This window comes from Myxocyprinus asiaticus, chromosome 43 (assembly GCF_019703515.2).
Source record: "Myxocyprinus asiaticus isolate MX2 ecotype Aquarium Trade chromosome 43, UBuf_Myxa_2, whole genome shotgun sequence".
Classification (NCBI taxonomy): Eukaryota; Metazoa; Chordata; class Actinopteri; order Cypriniformes; family Catostomidae; genus Myxocyprinus; species Myxocyprinus asiaticus.
In genome coordinates this window covers 30,931,890-30,950,507 of record NC_059386.1, presented here as the reverse complement: position 1 = coordinate 30,950,507, position 18,618 = coordinate 30,931,890, and the positions used below count along the sequence as shown (strand labels likewise).

Here is an 18,618-nt window from a genome sequence, read left to right as displayed (position 1 = left end):
AGGATGGTAGTAGGCTATTCCAATCCGAGCATTGTCGAAAGAGCTGTGTGCCTCTTGTTCCCTAGAGGTGCGTAAAAATGGCCGTTCTCTGTGGTGTCTAAGAATAGTTTAGGAATGTGGCTTTTACATTTTTTTCATGTTATCTCTGTTTTATACTGTCAGTTATGTGCTTTTCTGTTGAAATATGCATTTTGAATAGGCATTATAGTCCCTGATAGCACACGTAAATCACCCAGACGTCTATTTGAAGTGTTTTTATAAGTATTTTTTATGTACCCAGATAGCTAATCTACATCTCTGAAATGTCTGTTTTAGATCTTTTCATCTGGAAAATATCACAATCCAATTAACATCTGCTATACATTTTAAAAAGATTAGATTTACAACCATTCTAAATCATAAACATCTCCAAGACATCTGCTGAATGTCTTGTTGACATCCAAGACATACTTATTGACATAAGTCTTATAGATGTCTTGCAGATGAGCAGACAACATAAAAAATACATCTTCCAGATGTAAACACACATCAAAATAGACATCTGGGTGATGTACATGTGCAGTCCAGAATCCATCTATACGTTTCCACTGATGTCAATAAGACATTCAGCAGATGTCTTCGAGATGTTTATCCAATTTTTCAAAGATGTTTAGCAGATGTTAATTGGATTATGATGCTTTCCAGATGAAAAGATGTAAAACAGATCTCTCGGAGATGCATGTGTGCGAGGTAGATCACAAAGCTTTGTGTGATTACAAGGGCATAAAACATGTTACTTTCAGACATCTGTAAATGAGCACATCTGCTTTTTCCCCAAACACAAATTGTAAAAGCAGTGTCCACACTTCAAATATTTCCACACGTTTACAGCACAATTATGTGTTTTGACATACTGCCACTGTTTTTAATGAAGAGGCTTGGAAAGTCAGTCCTGAGATCTCATTAGCTATTTCAATTAGCAAAAGGCATGGAAGTCTTGTTATGAGAGTCTGTGGCCCCTGGGATGCCAATGGCTGCCAAGAAGGAGCAATTAGGTCTCACTGAAATTCACACAGATACGAGCATTTCAGGGGCAGCAACTGGGTAGATAGAGAGCTCGTTGCCTGCTAGCTATGCTAAGTTTGTTTACTGTAGACACAAACTACACTTTCCACTTTCGGGGATCCAGATCCCTGCTGGAAAAAAGCTTATACCTGCCTAAGGTGGTTAGATGGTCTCTTAGCCTGGCCAGGCTGGTCTGTTTTGCTGTGAAAGGATTATTATAATCATAAAAGTATGTCATAAAGTGACATGACGGTGTAAACTGAGTTAAATATGTTACTGCGATTCCTACCGTGATGAAACTGAAAATGTAAAGCCTGTGGCATTTGAAAATCAGGCAACAGAGAGACTGTGAGATGAGCTCCACTGGTGAGTGGGTCCCACTCGACTGGTCTCAGAGAACTGTGTGGGGGGGGGAAAGTTCTTTGATGGTTCAACTGTTTAGATCATCCTCAGCTTGACAAATATCATGAATGCTAATCAAAAGTTAAAAACAAAAATAGTTTAACATGACACTGCTTTGTTGTCTCTCTAGAATTGCTCATTTGGGTCTTGTCAGCTCTCAAGGAAACTGCAAAGGCAGTAGACCTGCAATTATGAGATGACCAGGACAGCCCATTTGTGGTTTTGTGGTGCACAAAAATGACACATTCCAGACTGTTGTGACAGTTGACCAGGAAACAATCAAGGTGCTAAGAATGGCTTTAAGCTGTATGTTTTGCAAAGCTGTGTGAAGTTTTAGGCAAGACAAGTTTATTTATATAGCACATTTCATACACGATTGCAATTCAAAGCGCTTTACATAAAAACAATAATGAAAATACAAGATACATAAAAATAAATTGGTTAAAAACCAATTAGGGACATGAAATAAGAATAAAAAGTAAAATAAAATAAAATATATAAGCATATCACTCCAGTAGGTCTTTACACTGGCTTCCAGTTACATTTAGAATTGATTTTAAATTACTATTACTCGTTTATAAATCACTCAACGGCCTAGGACCTAAATACAGTGCAGATATGCTTAATAATTATGTTTTCATAATTAAAAAGAATACTAAATTGTTAAAATAATAAAATAGAATGATCAAAATGAATCAGTGCAGTCATGAAGTCCAGCACAATGCTCAGTCAAAAGATGCACAGCTAAACAGATGTGTTTTCAGTCTGGATTTAAATGTGGCTACTGTTGGGGCATATCTAACCTCTTCTGGAAGCTGGTTCTAGCTGCGGGTGGCATAAACGCAGTCTCACGCAGTTTATATTCAAGAAGCATATCTGCAATGTATTTAGGTCCTAGGCCGTTGAGTGATTTATAAATGAGTAATAGTACTTTAAAATAAATTCTAAATGTAACTGGAAGCCAATGTAAAGACCTAAGTACTGGAGTGATATGCTCAGTCTTTTTTGTTCTGGTGAGAACCCTGGCAGCAGCATTCTGAATTAGCTGCAGCTGTCTAATGGTCTTTTTGGGTTTGCCAGTGAGGAGTCGATTGCAGTAGTCCATCCTTCTGGTGATGAATGCATGAACAAGTTACTTTAAGTCTTGACTGGATACAAAATATATAATTCTCGCTATATTTTTAGATTATAGTAGGCTGATTTGGTTATTGCTTTGATGTGACTACTGAAACTAAGGTCTGACTCCAAAATGACACCAAGATTCCTTACTTGATTTTTTGTCTTTAGACCTTTGGAGTCAAGTTATGTGTTCACCTTGGGAATTTCGCCTTTGTTGCCAAATACAATGACCTCTGTCTTGTCTGTTTAACTGATGGAAGTTTCGGCACATCCAACTTTTAATTTCATCAGTGCACTGGCACAGAGAATCTGTGGGGCTGTAGTCATTTGGCGATAGGGCTAGATAGATCTAGGTGTCATCTGCATAGCTATGGTACACAATTTGGCTCTTTTTCATAATTTGGCCTAGTGGGAGCATACAGTGCATCTGGAAAGTATTCACAGTGCTTCACTTTTTCCACATTTTGTTATGTTACAGCCTTATTCCAAAATGGATTAAATTCATTATTTTCCTCATAATTCTACAAACAATACCCCATAATGACAACATGAAAGAAGTTTGTTTGAAATCTTTGCAAATTTATTAAAAATAAAAACCGAAAAAAATCACATGGACATAAGTATTCACAGCCTTTGCCATGACACTCAAAATTGAGCTCAGGTGTATCCTGTTTCCACTGATCATCCTTGAGATGTTTATACAACTTGATTGGAGTCCACCTGTGATAAATTCAGTTGATTGGACATGATTTGGAAAGGCACACACCTGTCTATATAAGGTCCCACAGTTAACTGCATGTCAGAGCACAAACCAAGCCATGAAGTCCAAGGAATGTAGTCTGTAGACCTCCGAGACAGGATTGTATCGAGGCACAGATCTGGGGAAGGGTACAGAAAAATTTCTGCAGCATTGAAGGTCCCAATGAGCACAGTGGCCTCCATCATCTGTAAATGGAAGAAGTTTGGAACCACCAGGACTCTTCCTAGAGCTGGCCGCCCGGCCAAACTGAGCGATCGGGGGAGAAGGGCCTTAGTCAGGGAGGTGACCAAGAACCCGATGGTCACTCTGACAGAGCGCCAGCGTTTCTCTGTGGAGAGAGGAGAACCTTCCAGAAGAACAACCATCTCTGCAGCACTCCGCCAATCAGGCCTGTATGGTAGAGTGGCCAGACGGAAGCCACTCCTCAGTAAAAGGCACATGACAGCCCGCCTGGAGGACTCAGACCATGAGAAACAAAATTCTCTGGTCTGATGAAACAAAGATTGAACTCTTTGGTCTGAATGGCAAGCGTCATGTCTGGAGGAAACCAGGCACCGCTCATCACCTGGCCAATACCATCCCTACAGTGAAGCATGGTGGTGGCAGCATCATGCTGTGGGGATGTTTTTCAGCGGCAGGAACTGGGAGACTAGTCAAGATCGAGGGAAAGATGAATGCAGCAATGTACAGAGACATCCTTGATGAAACCTGCTCCAGAGAACTCTGGACCTCAGACTGGGGCGAAAGTTCATCTTCCAACAGGACAACGACCCTAAGCACACAGCCAAGATAACAAAGGAGTGGCTCCGGGACAACTCTGTGAATGTCCTTGAGTGGCCCAGCCAGAGTCCAGACTTGAACCCGATTGAACATCTCTGGAGAGATCTGAAAATGGCTGTGCGCCGACGCTCCCCATCCAACCTGATGGAGCTTGAGAGGTCCTGCAAAGAAGAATGGGAGAAACTTCCCAAAAATAGGTGTGCCAAGCTTGTAGCATCATACTCAAAAAGACTTGAGGCTGTAATTGGTGCCAAAGGTGCTTCAACAAAGTATTGAGCAAAGGCTGTGAATACTTATGTACATGGGTTTTTTTTGTTTTTTTTTTTCGTTTATTTAATAAATTTGCAAAGATTTCAAACAAACATCTTTCACATTGTCATTATGGGATATTGTTTGTAAAATTGAGGAAACTAATGAATTTAATCCATTTTGGAATAAGGCTGTAACATAACAAAATGTGGAGAAAGTGAAGCGCTGTGAATACTTTCCGGATGCACTGTATATAGGTTAAACAGAAGTGGTGCAAGAATTGAGCCTTGCGGTACTCCACACGTCATGGATGTCCACTCAGATTCATAGTTGCCTATGTTTACAAAGTAACCCTCGCAACTAGATATTACCTGAACCAGCTGAGGGCCGTCCCAGAGAGCCCTACCTAGTTTTCCAGTCTGTTTAGGAGTATTTTGTGGTCGACACTGTCAAATGCAACACTGAGATCAAATAAACCCAGCACTAATATTTTGCCTGCGTCAGTATTTAACCAGATATCATTTATTATCTTTATGAGTGCTATCTCTGTGCTGTGATGCTGTCGAAAACCAGACTGGAATTATCTGAGTAGCCATTTGAGTTTAAGAATTTGTTTAGCTGATAAGCAGATTTGAAACTGGCCTGTAGTTGTTTAATATGCCGTTATCCAGTTTTATACAATTAAATGATATATTTGCCAACAAATGTTAGAACTGATTGGAAATGTGGGTCTTTTTCGTAGGTATATTTCTAGATTTCGTATATGTACATTACATAAATACGACACTGCCCTCTAGTGGTCATAAATGAATAAGTATCTTTTAGTAGATCCGTCACCGTCAGATGTCGATGTTTTGTCGAATTGGGGCACGATTGTGCATGCAGGAAAAAAACGATCAATTAAAAATTTACTTGGCACTGTATAAAAATATCCTTAAAAGTAAATATATAATTGAGAAATGAAGCTCTTAACATCCCATAGTCCTCTGGATGAAACATGAGAGGAAATAATGTCGTTTCGCTACGAGACTGTCCTCTAGTGGTGACCAATATTGTTTTAGGGTGTTCGGTCAGGTGATTTAATGACATTTCGCCAGTTGTCAAATTTGGACAAAATACAGAAATATAATGGTCAATTAAAACGTAATATTAGTCACTGTAAGTTCTCTAATCTCCAAATAATAGTTCACCCAAAAATGAAAATTCTCTCATCATTTATTCCCCCCTCATGCCATCCCAGATGTTTGACCTTCTTTTTTTTTGTTGTTGTTGTTTTGCAGAACATAAATGAAGATTTTTAGAAGAATATCTCAGCCCTGTAGATTCATACAATGCAAGTAATTGGAGACCAAGATTTTGAATTACCAAAAATCACATAAAGGCAGCATAAAAGTAATCCATATGACTCCAGTGTTTTTATCCGTCTTCTGAAGCGATCCAATCGGTTTTGGGTGAAAATAGGCCTCCATTTTCACAAAAAATCTTAATATTAGCAGTCTCCTTGGCGATCATGATTTCAAGCTCAATTACACTTCCTAGCGCCATCTAGCATTCTGCACATGCGTCGAGCCCTAGGAAGTGTAATCGAGCTTGAAATCATGATCGTGCCATTGCAAGATGGAGCCTACAGTGAAAAATGTGTTAATATTTTGGCAGAAACTATTTAGCAGAGACGGGCCACTTCTATTTAAATGGATTGGAGAAATTGTAATGCCCAACGGTCAATGGATGTAAAAAGGAAGTCCTGCCTTAAAGGTAAAAGAGCCTTTTACCTGTAACCTTATAGATATAGACATCACCTGTCAATCAACTCAAAAACATGCATGCATATTAGTTATATAAGCCGGGAAAATTCAGTTTTTTTAGCGTAAATTGAAGAAGCACAATTTATTATATCAGTGTTGTTAGATTTTACTGCTGAGTTTAAAAATTTTCTTTGATTGTAATTTTGACCAACCATTTTGGAGATTTCGGTCTTTCCTCATTCAAGTAGATAGGAGCTGCACTCGAATGCTGTTTGTTTATATAGAAAATAGCTGTTTCAAATATGGCCGCTGAGTGGACTGACTTGCTAAAAAAGACTTTAAATGGAAGACATGAATTAAACCACTGGAGTCATATGGATTAATTTTATGTTGCCTTGATGTGATTTTTAGAGCTTCAAAGTTTTGGTCACCATTCACTTGCATTGTATGGACCAACAGAGCTGAGATATTCTTCTTCTATAATCTTTGTTTGAGTTCAGCAGAAGAAAGAAAGTCATTCACATCTGGGATGGCATGAGGGTGAGTAAATAATGAGAGAATTTTCATTATGGTGTGAACTATTCCTTTAAGTCCCAGTCGACAGGTTAAACACGAGAGAGAAATTAATATCGGTGCGCTACAAAACTGCCCTCTAGCGGTGACAAATATATGTCACGCGTTAATGGCGTTTCGCCAGTAGATGGCGATGTTGTCTTAAGGTGTATGTGCAACGTGCTTGGTGTTTTGTTTAAACGCACTACATTCAACGAATTCACCTATTCTCAACTCAGCAACAAAAAAACGTACTCTCTAATTAATAATGGGGGGGGGGGAACAGTCAGTACTGTTAGCTGCATTAAGTACTGCAGTGCATCTCCTCCTCATGGACTGCACCAGATTTGACAGTTCTTGCTGTGAAATGTTACCCCACTCTTCCACCACGGCACTTGCAAGTTCCCGGACATTTCTGGGGGGAATGGCCCTGGCCCTAGCCCTCACCCTCCGATCCAACAAGTCCCAGACGTGCTCAATGGGATTGAGATCCGGGCTCTTTGCTGGCCATGGTACAACACTGACATTCCTGTCTTGCAGTAAATCACGCACAGAACGAGCAGTATGGCTGGTGGCATTGTCATGCTGGAGGGCCATGTCAGGATGAGCCTGCAGGAAGGGTACCACATGAGGGAGGGATGTCTTCCCTGTAACACACAACGTTGAGATTACCATACCACATAGAGTGTGACATTACATTGACCTTTGTTTTAATAATCATGATTTAAAGAGCAAAATATCAACTATTGTAAGCCTACAATTAACAAAACAATACATAAAGCATAAAAACTGGTCAACAGGGAAAGCAGTGAAATGTTTTCAGATGAATCCTGGCATTAGCATCTGTGATCAACAGGCCGTGTGCACTGTTGAAATCCCATTAGTCTGGATTTGCTATCGGCTCTGTTTTACTGCACACCTTGATTTACATCACATGAGCTCTTGCAAAAGTACAGGCTGTGTAATATCCTGTTCACATGTTGAAGTAAACATAGCACGGGCAAAGTTTAACAATGACTTAGTCTGAGTCACAGACACATAAACTCAAACTACCTTTCAGTTTTATTTTAAATACTTTGCAAAATGGTAGTATTTCCCAGAATAAGTAGCTTAATAAAATTTCTGACAGTTGCAATAAAGTATGTTTAAATGCATTTGTAGCAAAAACATATTGGTAACACTTTAAAATAAGGTTACATTTGTTATCACTGGTTAACAACATTTGTTAATATTAACTAACAATGAACAATACTTTTAAAGCATTTCTTAATCTTGGTTTATGTTAATTTCAACATACTAATAGATTTTTTAGATCAATAGTTGTATATGTTAACATTAGTTAATGCACTATGAACTGACATGAACTAACATTGAACAAATGTATTTTTATGAACTAACATTAACGAAGATGAATAAATGCTGTAAAAAATATACTGTTCATTGTTAGTTCATAACTAATGTTAACGAATGGAACCTTATTGAAAAGTGTTGCCAAATTATTTATTTGTATTTATTCATTTATTTATCAATTTTTGCATTGTAATTTTTGATCAGTCATTTCTAATAATTCTTTGCATATTGATCAAATCAAATAACTTTTTGTCCATATTCCATATGTTTAAATCTTGTGTGTGGTACACCAACAGTGCAGTCATGTAGTGACAGTATAACTATATACACAATATGCAGAATTGTATTGGAAGATCCCATGTTACAGACAAAGAGTTCCAAACAATTTGATGATGATCAAGTTTAACATTAGCCAAACTTTTGGCAATACATGTAAACCAAAAAATATAGGAAGTCCCATAGTTAAGAAAATTCACAGACTTAAATGGAGCGCCACACAAGCGCAGGTCACACACAGCTTTGTCCAGTAGCTCACTTCCTGCTGCATTGTGATGTTGCGTGATGTTATGTCATATTTTATTATCAGTCTCAAATGAGATAATATGACAGATGTCTCAGAGATGGCTCTCTAAGATAAAGCAGTTCCTGCATCAGATTCTTCACAATCTTCAGCTGATGGAGCTCTTCCGTGATCTCTTGGGTTCATCAATAAGCTGTGTGGCTACAAAGCCCAAGCTCAAGTCTTGTGCTGCGGCTGTTCTGAAGTGTTTCACAGACACAATTCATTCCCTGTTCTTCACATTCTTGTTTGCTGTGAAAGGAAATTTACAAACAGACATTTTTTCCTCTGTTTTGTCAAACACTGAAGTCTCATGCAATCATCAGAATAAGTTGGAGAGTGTACATTAGGAGCCTCATCATTATTGTATACTATATATCTTAGCGACTTACGTAAGTCCTGCCTAAATGGTCCTTATTTACATGTAGGCCTTTAAGTCCATGCCATATATGGAGAGTTTCCTTTCTAGGCAATAACTTTGTGTCATCATCACCTTGAAGTATGCAACACTGGCAGCTCCCTGACAAGTCAAACTGATTGATCTAAAGCTATTAAAAAGCCCCTTTCCACCTTTTTTAATGCACGTATTTATTATTTATCTATCAATCTGTCTATACCACTGAATAATGTCTGTCTGTCTGGCTTTCTACCAATTGATTCATTCATTTATTTGTCTGGCTTACTTATCTAAGCTTTCTGACTAAAAAAAGACTCACAAAACTCTATAGGGAACATTTGCTACCATTTTTTTCTTATGCAGCGTGTACAGTTGTAGCACAGTGTAACATAACTGGTCAAAACTTTACAACTGAACTCGGTCTCCCCTATGGCTGGTCTGAAATCACTAACAAAGCGACATAAAAACACTGATCTTGCCATCAATAAATGTAAAATAATTATGGGTTACTTTTTAAATGTCTCCAAAAAGAGAGAAAACTTCATAAACCTCTCGAGGAATTATTATTTTTTTTTTGGTCTTATAGGAATCTGAGACAACATTAGCCGCCCACTGGGCATGGGCAGCACTAGAAGTGGGCTAATTCTCCAAAAATCACAGAAGGAAACATAAAAGTAATCCATATGACTCCAGTGGTTAAATCCATATTTTCAGAAGAGATATGATAGATGTGGGTGAGATGTGAAAGTGAAACTAAACAGGCACCACATGTAACTTTCCAATGTGAAAGTGTAAGTGGAGATTCCTTTATATGATTTTTGGAGCTACAAAAGGTCTGATCACCATTCACTTGCATTGTATGGACCTACAGAGTGGAGATATTTTCTTAAAATTATTTGTGTTCTGCTGCAGAAAGTAAGTCATACACATCTGGGATGGTATGAAAGTGAGTAAATTATGAGAGAATTTTCCTTTTGGGGTGAACTATCCCTTGAACCTCACAAACTTTGCTAAATCTAACGACATTTTTTGCTCAAAAGCACCTATTTTCAGCCTGCTATCTTCTTAACTCACCCAGATAGCACACATAACGCCAAGATGTTCAAAACATTGCAGAAAACTAGAGTGTTTCATCTGGAAAGTATTGCATTCTTATTAACACCTGATAAACATTTTAAAGAGCAGATTTTCATAACAGATGTCTTAAAGACGTATTGCATATGATCAAACAATCTGAAATATACGTCTTCCAGATGAAAACATATCAAATAGACATCTGGATGATGTACGTGTGCCATCAGGGTAACTTTAAACACTTTACGAATTAGTAATAGGCTGCAAGACTGTCTATTGTACCAACACAGTGTGCATGGAACTACTGAAAACCGAAGTGGACAATAGTGTTTAAGACACTTATATTGTTAAAAGCATGCAACTTCTGATCTTTGAGCCTATTGGAGGCTGAGACAAGTTACCGGGACCTTTTAGTTTGTGATAAAGATTTACGAAGGATAGGGCTTGTTTTAGGGGTAGGGTTTCTGTGGGACTCCCAAAAAAAACCCCCCCCCCCCCCACACACACACACACACACACACACACACACACACACACAACACACTGTGTAAAAGTCACATGTGACTCCCGCTAGACTTTTGTCAAATCTCACTAGACTTCACCTTCTTGACACAACCAAGATCCACTGACTCTAGAACCAGCCCTGACACAGGGTATGAAACGAGACAGGAATTGTATTTCCCCATCAAATGGCGCTACGCTGAATAAGGTCTCTTGGAATAAAACATACGTAATCTCTCTACTCTACATATTCTGTACATTGACTAGTCTGGCAAAATTAAAAATGTCACTGTCAAGTTTCATCTGTTTGATAGACTGCTTTTTTCCCTTACCACATTATCTGACCCATCAGTATAAAGTGAAAATTGTATGACGGACCAAAACCTGTTTTTAAAGTCTAAACTGTGTGACCCTCTAGGTATCAGCATGTATAGCTTACTGTATAGTGCATCCGGAAAGTATTCACAGCGCTTCACTTTTTCCACATTTTATGTTACAGCCTTATTCCAAAACGGATTAAATTCATTATTTTCCTAAATTCTACAAACAATACCCCATAATGACAATGTGAAAGAAGTTTGAAATCTTTGCAAATTTAAAAAAAAAATAAGACACATGTACACAAGTACTCACAGCCTTTGCTCAATACTTTGTTGAAGCACCTTTGGCACCAATTACAGCCTCAAGTCTCTTTGAGTATGATGCTAAAAGCTTAGCACACATTTTTGGGCAGTTTCTCCCATTCTTTGCAGGACCTCTCAAGCTCCATCAGGTTGGATGGCGAGCGTCGGTGCACAGCCATTTTCAGATCTCTCCAGAGATGTTCAATCGGGTTAAAGTCTGGGCTCTGGCTGGGCCACTCAAGGACATTCACAGAGTTGTCCCAGAGCCACTCCTTTGTTATCTTAGTTGTGTGCTTAGGGTCATTGTCCTGTTGGAAGATGAACCGTCGCCCCAGTTTGAGGTCCAGAGCGCTCTGGAGCAGGTTTTCATCAAGGATGTCTCTGTACATTGCTGCATTCACCTTTCCCTCGATCCTGAGGAGTCTCCCAGTTCCTGCTGCTGAAAAACATCCCCACAGCATGATGCTGCCACCACCATGCTTCATTGTAGGGATGGTATTGGCCAGGTGATGAGCGGTGCCTGGTTTCCTCCAGACATGACGCTTGACATTCAGGCCAAAGAGTTCAATCTTTGTTTTTCATGGTCTGAGAGTCCTTCAGGTGCCTTTTGACAAACTCCAGGCGGGCTGTCATGTGCCTTTTACTGAGTGGCTTCCGTCTGGCCACTCTACCATACAGGCCTGATTGGTGCACTGCTGCAGAGATGGTTGTTCTTCTGGAAGGTTCTCCTCTCTCCACAGAGAAACACTGGAGCTCTGTCAGAGTGACTATTGGGTTCTTGGTCACCTCCCTGACTAAGGCCCTTCTCCCCCGATCGCTCAGTTTGGCCGGGCGGCCAGCTCTAGGAAGAGTCCTGGTGGTTCCAAACTTCTTCCATTTATGGATGATGGAGGCCACTGTGTTCATTGGGACCTTCAATGCTGCAGAAATTTTTCTGTATCCTTCCCCAGATCTGTGCCTCAATACAATCCTGTCTCGGAGGTCTACAGACAATTCCTTGGACTTCATGGCTTGGTTTGTGCTCTGACATGCATTGTTAACTGTGGGACCTTATATAGACAGGTGTGTGCCTTTCCAAATCATGTCCAATCAACTGAATTTACCACAGGTGGACTCCAATCAAGTTGTAGAAACATCTCAAGGATGATCAGTGGAAACAGGATGCACCTGAGCTCAATTTTGAGCGTCATGGCAAAGGCTGTGAATACTTATGTACATGTGATTTTTTTCGTTTTTTATTTTTAATAAATTTGCAAAGATTTCAAACAAACTTCTTTCATGTTGTCATTATGGGGTATTGTTTGTAGAATTTTGAGGAAAAAATGAATTTAATCCATTTTGGAATAAGGCTGTAACATAACAAAATGTGGAAAAAGTGAAGCACTGTGAATACTTTCCGGATGCACTGTAAAACAATAAATTCTGAAGTAGAACAGGACAGAAACACAATTGATTCAGCTTTCTGTAATATTTATTTATTTATTTTACAATTTCTATATCTTTCTTTAATGCATTAGTGCCAAAATTTCAAAACACACTTTTAAATGTAGTTAATATTAAAAAGAGTAACAGAATGCTTAGTAGCCTGTGAAATAAGAACTACTTTAACTCATGCAATTAACATACCAGATGACTCAAAGAGAACATACACAAGTCATAATTTTAAACAGATGGAATCTGGCAGTTTCGTGTTCGTGACAAACATTCAGTGAAGTGATGAAATCCAGCAAATCTGGATTAGCTGTCAACTGTTATTCACCATCACATGAGCACTTGCAAAAGTACAGACTGTGCGGTACCTGTTCACACCTAAAAGTACAGTATATATCAAGGGCAAAGTATAACCATGACATAATAAGTATCAGACAGCTGGGCACTACCTTGTTTCAGTTTTATTTTTAATACAGTTACAACCATTCAGGTTTATTATAACCTGAAAACTTGCCAGAATCAGTAGTTCAATAAAATGAGTGACTGTTGCAATAGACTTCATTTTAAGCTGAAGAAAATGGTTTTAGCAATGCCAAGATCATAGGTTCGATTCCCAGGGAACACACTTATTAGTAAAATGTTTTGTATACCTTGAATGCATCTTTGGATAAAAGTGTCTGCCAAAGACATAAATGTAAATGTGCACAAGGTAGTGTCTACAGCTGTGTCTAATGTATGGACTGCTGAAATGTACACTTTGACAGTACTGTAAGTTGCTTTGGACAAGCGTCTACCAAATGTAATTTAGTAAATTATCGCAATTCAATAATTAACCCAATATTTAAAAATAGAAGGTTTTATTGAAATATCACATATGTTGATGAACAGTTGCAAGCTTTTTACAAAAACATGTTCTGTTCTTATAATTTAGGTTTTACCTTATTTGACATAAAAAAAATAAAAAAAATGAAATACACTGCAAATACTTTAGCACAATGAATAAAAGTAACAGACACAACAAAAAAATCCTAGTCCTTTCCCAACCACCCACTTTGTGCTGCCTACGTAACTTTTACGTCACTTTATGTATTTTATTATCAGTCTCAAATGAGATAATATGAGAGATGTCTCAGAGATGGCTCTCTAAGATAAAGCAGTTCCTGCATCAGATTCTTCACAATCTTCAGCTGATGGAGCTTTTCCGTGATCTTTTGGGTTCAACGATAAGCTGTGTGGCTACAAAGCTCAAGCTCAAGTCTTCTGCTGTGGCCGTTCTGCTGTCCACAAATGGAAACACCTCTCTGGTAAAGCGGGTCACAAAGCATGGCATCTGCTTTTTGCCACCCAACAGTCTCCCTCTTGATTGGAAGTTGTAGGCCACCTGGTATTTCAGGCGAGTCATGAGTCGTGTGAGCTCTAGATTTGGACCTCCTACCTCTTCCAGCAAATCACAGAGAGTCTGAATGAGCACTGAGCCCAAAGGATGCATGAATGCACCGTAACCTACAGAACAAATGCAGTACATGCATGTCAGTAAAGAACATTTAATGTGAGGAAGCTATAAAGTTTAAGTATTTGGACACTTAAGTCACACTTAAAAATGTATGAATGTCATTGCATTAGAAACTAAATATTAAACCAGTGGCATACATACGTGTGACTGTAACATCTACACCCTATGTAAGCATTTTTTTGTTTATCATCCAGCACATTATAAATCGACAAAGAGATGCTGACCTGTGGCTGTGGCGTACATGACTGCGGTGTCAATGGGAATTGAAAAAAGCTCAGACATGCTCTCCTCTTCCTCTGAGAACGAAGAGTCTGTCTCCACACCTCCATCCAACTCATTTCCTCGACAAGCCTGCACACCAGAAGGTCACGATAATCACATACATTCAATGAAAATTCCAGTCTTTCATGTGTTTATGGAATTCTAAACTGGATTGTAATGTTAACTATGGGACAGCCATGAATACGTGCTCAAGCTCATGCTTAGGTATATTGTTTAACAGCTTTGGGATAAACTTTTACCTGTATAAGGAAGAGTTTGTTCTTGCCCACCATTGATGGGTCTCCAAAGTAGCTGTAAATCTTTGCCAGTTTCACAGGGCATCCATCGGCACCAAACACAACACCCTCCTCACCATGGCTGGATATGACACCCACAAAACAATCTTTGACCATCTTCTTGCTCTCTGAGAATAGAAGACACATCATATAGAATTAGTTAAAGCCAATGACATCCAATAGATGTGGATTGGATTACGCAAGTTTATTTTTGAGCTCCCTCAAAGTGAGCACAAGCTGTAATTATAAACAGTAGTATTTGGATTCATTAATAATGATACAGTCTCACCATCAAACCCACTGAGAAGACAAATCACATATGCCTTCACAGTTCAGCTTAAATTACTTTTAGTCATAGGTTGATTAATAGTTTTATTGCTCAAAGGCATAATACCTCATTGTTTTGCCATTCAAAAAAGGAGGTCATATCAGAGATACATTGCAGTTTAATCTGTGTTTGCTGATAATTGAGGCCAGCATTATTAACAATTTGTAACAAACATTGACTTTGTCCCCAGTATATTACTTTATAACATGTTTTATAGAGGAGCTCACACGGTAGAATACAAAAAGTACACTGCAAATATGAAACATCAAATTATGCTGTGTAAAAGTGTTCATATGAATTTAATTGTTAGACTTCAGATCAATATATTATGATGGACACACATTACCTGCTTTGAATGCTTCATAGATCTCTTCTGCCTCTAGGTCTTGTTTGATGACCACTGAGAAGCCGAGTTTGGTGAGAATTTTGTGAAGTCTCTGATTGTCTCTCTTTACGCCCGGCCGCTTCGTCAGAGCCACACCTGGATAGAAGTGTTCCACAGACACAATTAATGCCCTGTTCTTCAAGCTCTTGTTTGCTGTGAAAGGAAATTTACAAACAGACATTTTCTCTCTGTTTTGTTAAACACTGAAATCTAATGAAATCACTAACTGTGTGAGAATAATTTCAATTCACTAGGAGAGTCTACATTATGAGCCTGTCTGAGCATCATATATATACTGTACAAGCCCATCCTCTGAGCCTCATTTGCATGTCTGTCAGCATGTATGAACACATCCTTCTTTTACAATACCTTTGTGTCATCATTTGTAATTATATAATTCCAGGCTCTCTGATATGACTCAAAGCCTGGAAGCTTAAAAGCTAATAAAAAGCACTTTATCATCTTTTCAGGTGCTTGTATTTGCTCTTGCAAATGTTTGCTGTAAGGTAAGAGGGAAGATGTCAGTTGGGTTTCAAAACAGAAAAGATATGGGGGCTAGTTGTCACACTTTTACTCCAGTGAATATTTCTAAGGGTAGGTTTATTTTCGAGAGTCAGTTTCTATATAGGCACATAAGCACATAAGTTTTATCTCCGAGAATGCAATCGAATATTTCCACCATAACTGCCCAGGATAAAAGATACTGCATTCATTGAACACATGTTGAACTACTGCAACTATATGCCCTAATAGCAGTCTGTGATTGCCTATTATAGGCTTTAAAAAAAAATGCTTTAAAACATTATGAAACACAGAACAATTAATGAAACAATGTAAAAGGTAAATACAAAAATATCAAACCATTATTTTATCTAACAATAATTGTAATTAATCAAGTGTATGAAATTACAACATTTGCTAAGTAAATATAATGAAAATGTGACAACGTGCCCCAACCAGACATTTTTTTTAAATAACATTGTACCTTGAGAACCCTTTAGTTCAAATATCCCTTTATAATATATGACACTTGCCTAAATGTATGCTAGTGTGATTTTATTGTTTACCCAAAACCTATTACAAAACATGATGAAATTGGAATTTAAGTTTGAAGGACTGAAATATATTATTCTAATTTAAAACCAACATTCAATACCACTGCTGGAGGAAAGAAGCATTCGTGCATAGCACCAAAGAAACATTCCTTTCATCACTGACATTTTACTTGGCAGTATTCCCTTCTCTGTCAGATTTCTTTAAAAGGTAACTTATCTTTTTATCTCTCTGTCTACCTGGGCATTTGAGTGTTTCCTTCTGAATTTAGTTTTCCCTTATAGCACACGTACATCACCCAGACATCTTGAGTGATGTTTGTGTTTACATCTGGAAGATGTATTTTTTACGTTGTTTGCTCATCTGCAAGATGTCTATAAGAAGTATGTCAATAAGTATGGCTCGGATGTCAATAAGACATTCAGCAGATGTCTTTGAGATGTTTATGATTTAGAATGTTTGTAAATCTGATCTTTTTAAGATGTATAGTAGATGTTAATTAAATTGTGACGCTTTCAAGATGAAAAGATCTAAAACAGACACATCATAGATGTACGTGTGATATCTGTTTTCTTCAGCTACAGTGTTCATTGCAGGATTTGAAAAAAAATTTTTTTGAACTATTGACTGTAGGCCTACACCCTATTCATTGTTTAATATCTGAAATATATTCAGCTACATTCAGGGAAAAGACTGACTAACAGTAACAGAGATTCAATGTGAAAGGTACTGAAAAGTATTTCCACTATCATTTTCAATAGTTCTGCATTTATTATAGGCCTAAATTGAAACAGAAACTTATCCAAAAGTCATAACACAAAGTTCAACACAAGTTCAGGTCAGTTGACAGCATTTGTGGCATAATATTGATTACCACAAAATTAATTTAGACTTGGCCCCCCTTTTCTTTAAAAAAAAGCAAAAATCAGTTCTAGTGAGGCAGTTACAATGGAAGTGAATGGGGCCGATCTGTAAATGTTAAAATACTCAATATTTCAAAAGCATAACCAAATGACTTATACAATATGCTTGTTAACCTGATTTTAGTGTGATAAAATCACTTACTAAACTTTTTTGTGTGAAGTTATATACAATTTTACAACTTTGTTGCCAAGATATAACAAAAAAGATTATTTAAACAGCTTTAGAGCCAAAATAAACATGAGTTTTAACAGAAAAATTAGTGTAAGTGCTTTTATAAAATTATAAGCTTCACATTTCTGCCTTTAAACCCTCCAAAAATTGGCCCCATTCACTTCCATTGTAAGTGCCTCACTGTAACCTTGATTTTTGCTTTTTTTTAAAGAAAAGTTTGTAATCAACATTATCAACATTAAGCCACAAATGCTGTCGATTGAGCTTAACTTGTATTGAACCTGGAATATTCTTTTAAATTCAATTGTTTTGTTTGTTTGTTTTTTTATTTATTTATTTTTGTGTGTGTGTGTTAATTCTATCCTCTAAACTAAAATAAAAAAGCCAGTTTTAATTAAGCTAAAGAATTGTATGAAATTTCAACATATAAAGCACACATAACATGCATTTCTCATAAATACCATTGAGGCATGTTTTCACGTGTTTTACATATTGTAATTTCGTACATTTCATTACTGTAACCTAATGACAATAGATGAACACCCCCCCCCCCCCCCCCCTGTTGTTTAACTGTTTTTATTTATCTGAAAAGCCATAAAATAGCTTGCCTTCATTTTAAAGCCAATTGTGTTGTAAAAGATTAATAATGCTATTAATAATGCTATTAATAATAATAATAAAGATTTTATATTAGACAGCTTTCATATGTCAAAATTATTCCTCTCAAATGTCAATATAGACAGCAGGTTCCCATGGGCGATAACGGTGGAAATGTTTAATAGGTTTTTGTAGCAAAGACTTCGAGATTTGTGCCTATACAGAAACTGACTTTCCAATATAAACATAGTCTGACAAATGTTTACTGGAGTAAAGTGTGACTTGTGTCCCCTCCTGACCTGAAGGCGGCAGCAGATCCCACAGATCCCACATTTCCCCAGCAGAAGAATGAATTGGGCAGTGCACGGCTGCTCGCGAAAGTCTGGCCCTGTCCCAATACCCCCACTTTGGTCTTGCCTACTTACCCACTTGTGTTACGTATTTCCGGTGTTTGGCCACTAGTGTGCAAGTAGACGTGAAGACTGCCAGTGTGTTTGACTTTTG

At 37.9% G+C, this 18,618-nt stretch overlaps 1 protein-coding gene across 1 annotated transcript; it reads right to left on the bottom strand.

Moving 5' to 3' along the window:
• Nucleotides 1-12,673: 12,673 nt before the first annotated feature.
• On the bottom strand, nucleotides 12,674-15,627 carry LOC127433682 (caspase-3-like). Its single transcript, XM_051685775.1, has 4 exons — nucleotides 15,331-15,627; nucleotides 14,621-14,784; nucleotides 14,324-14,450; nucleotides 12,674-14,089 (listed from the first exon to the last, which is right to left on the bottom strand). Exons 1-4 carry the CDS (start codon nucleotides 15,548-15,550, stop codon nucleotides 13,770-13,772), a joined length of 831 nt encoding a protein of 276 aa, XP_051541735.1. The 5' UTR covers nucleotides 15,551-15,627; the 3' UTR covers nucleotides 12,674-13,769.
• Between the last annotated feature and the right edge of the window lie 2,991 nt (nucleotides 15,628-18,618).

Coding starts and splice junctions, on each gene's coding strand:
- LOC127433682 (XM_051685775.1), bottom strand. CDS start 15,550: ATGTCTGTTTGTAAATTTCCTTTCACAGCAAACAAGAGCTTGAAGAAC. Junction 14,451..14,620: donor ACAAACTCTTCCTTATACAG/GTAAAAGTTTAT, acceptor TCTGGTGTGCAG/GCTTGTCGAGGAAATGAGTT. Junction 14,090..14,323: donor CATGTACGCCACAGCCACAG/GTCAGCATCTCT, acceptor TTTGTTCTGTAG/GTTACGGTGCATTCATGCAT.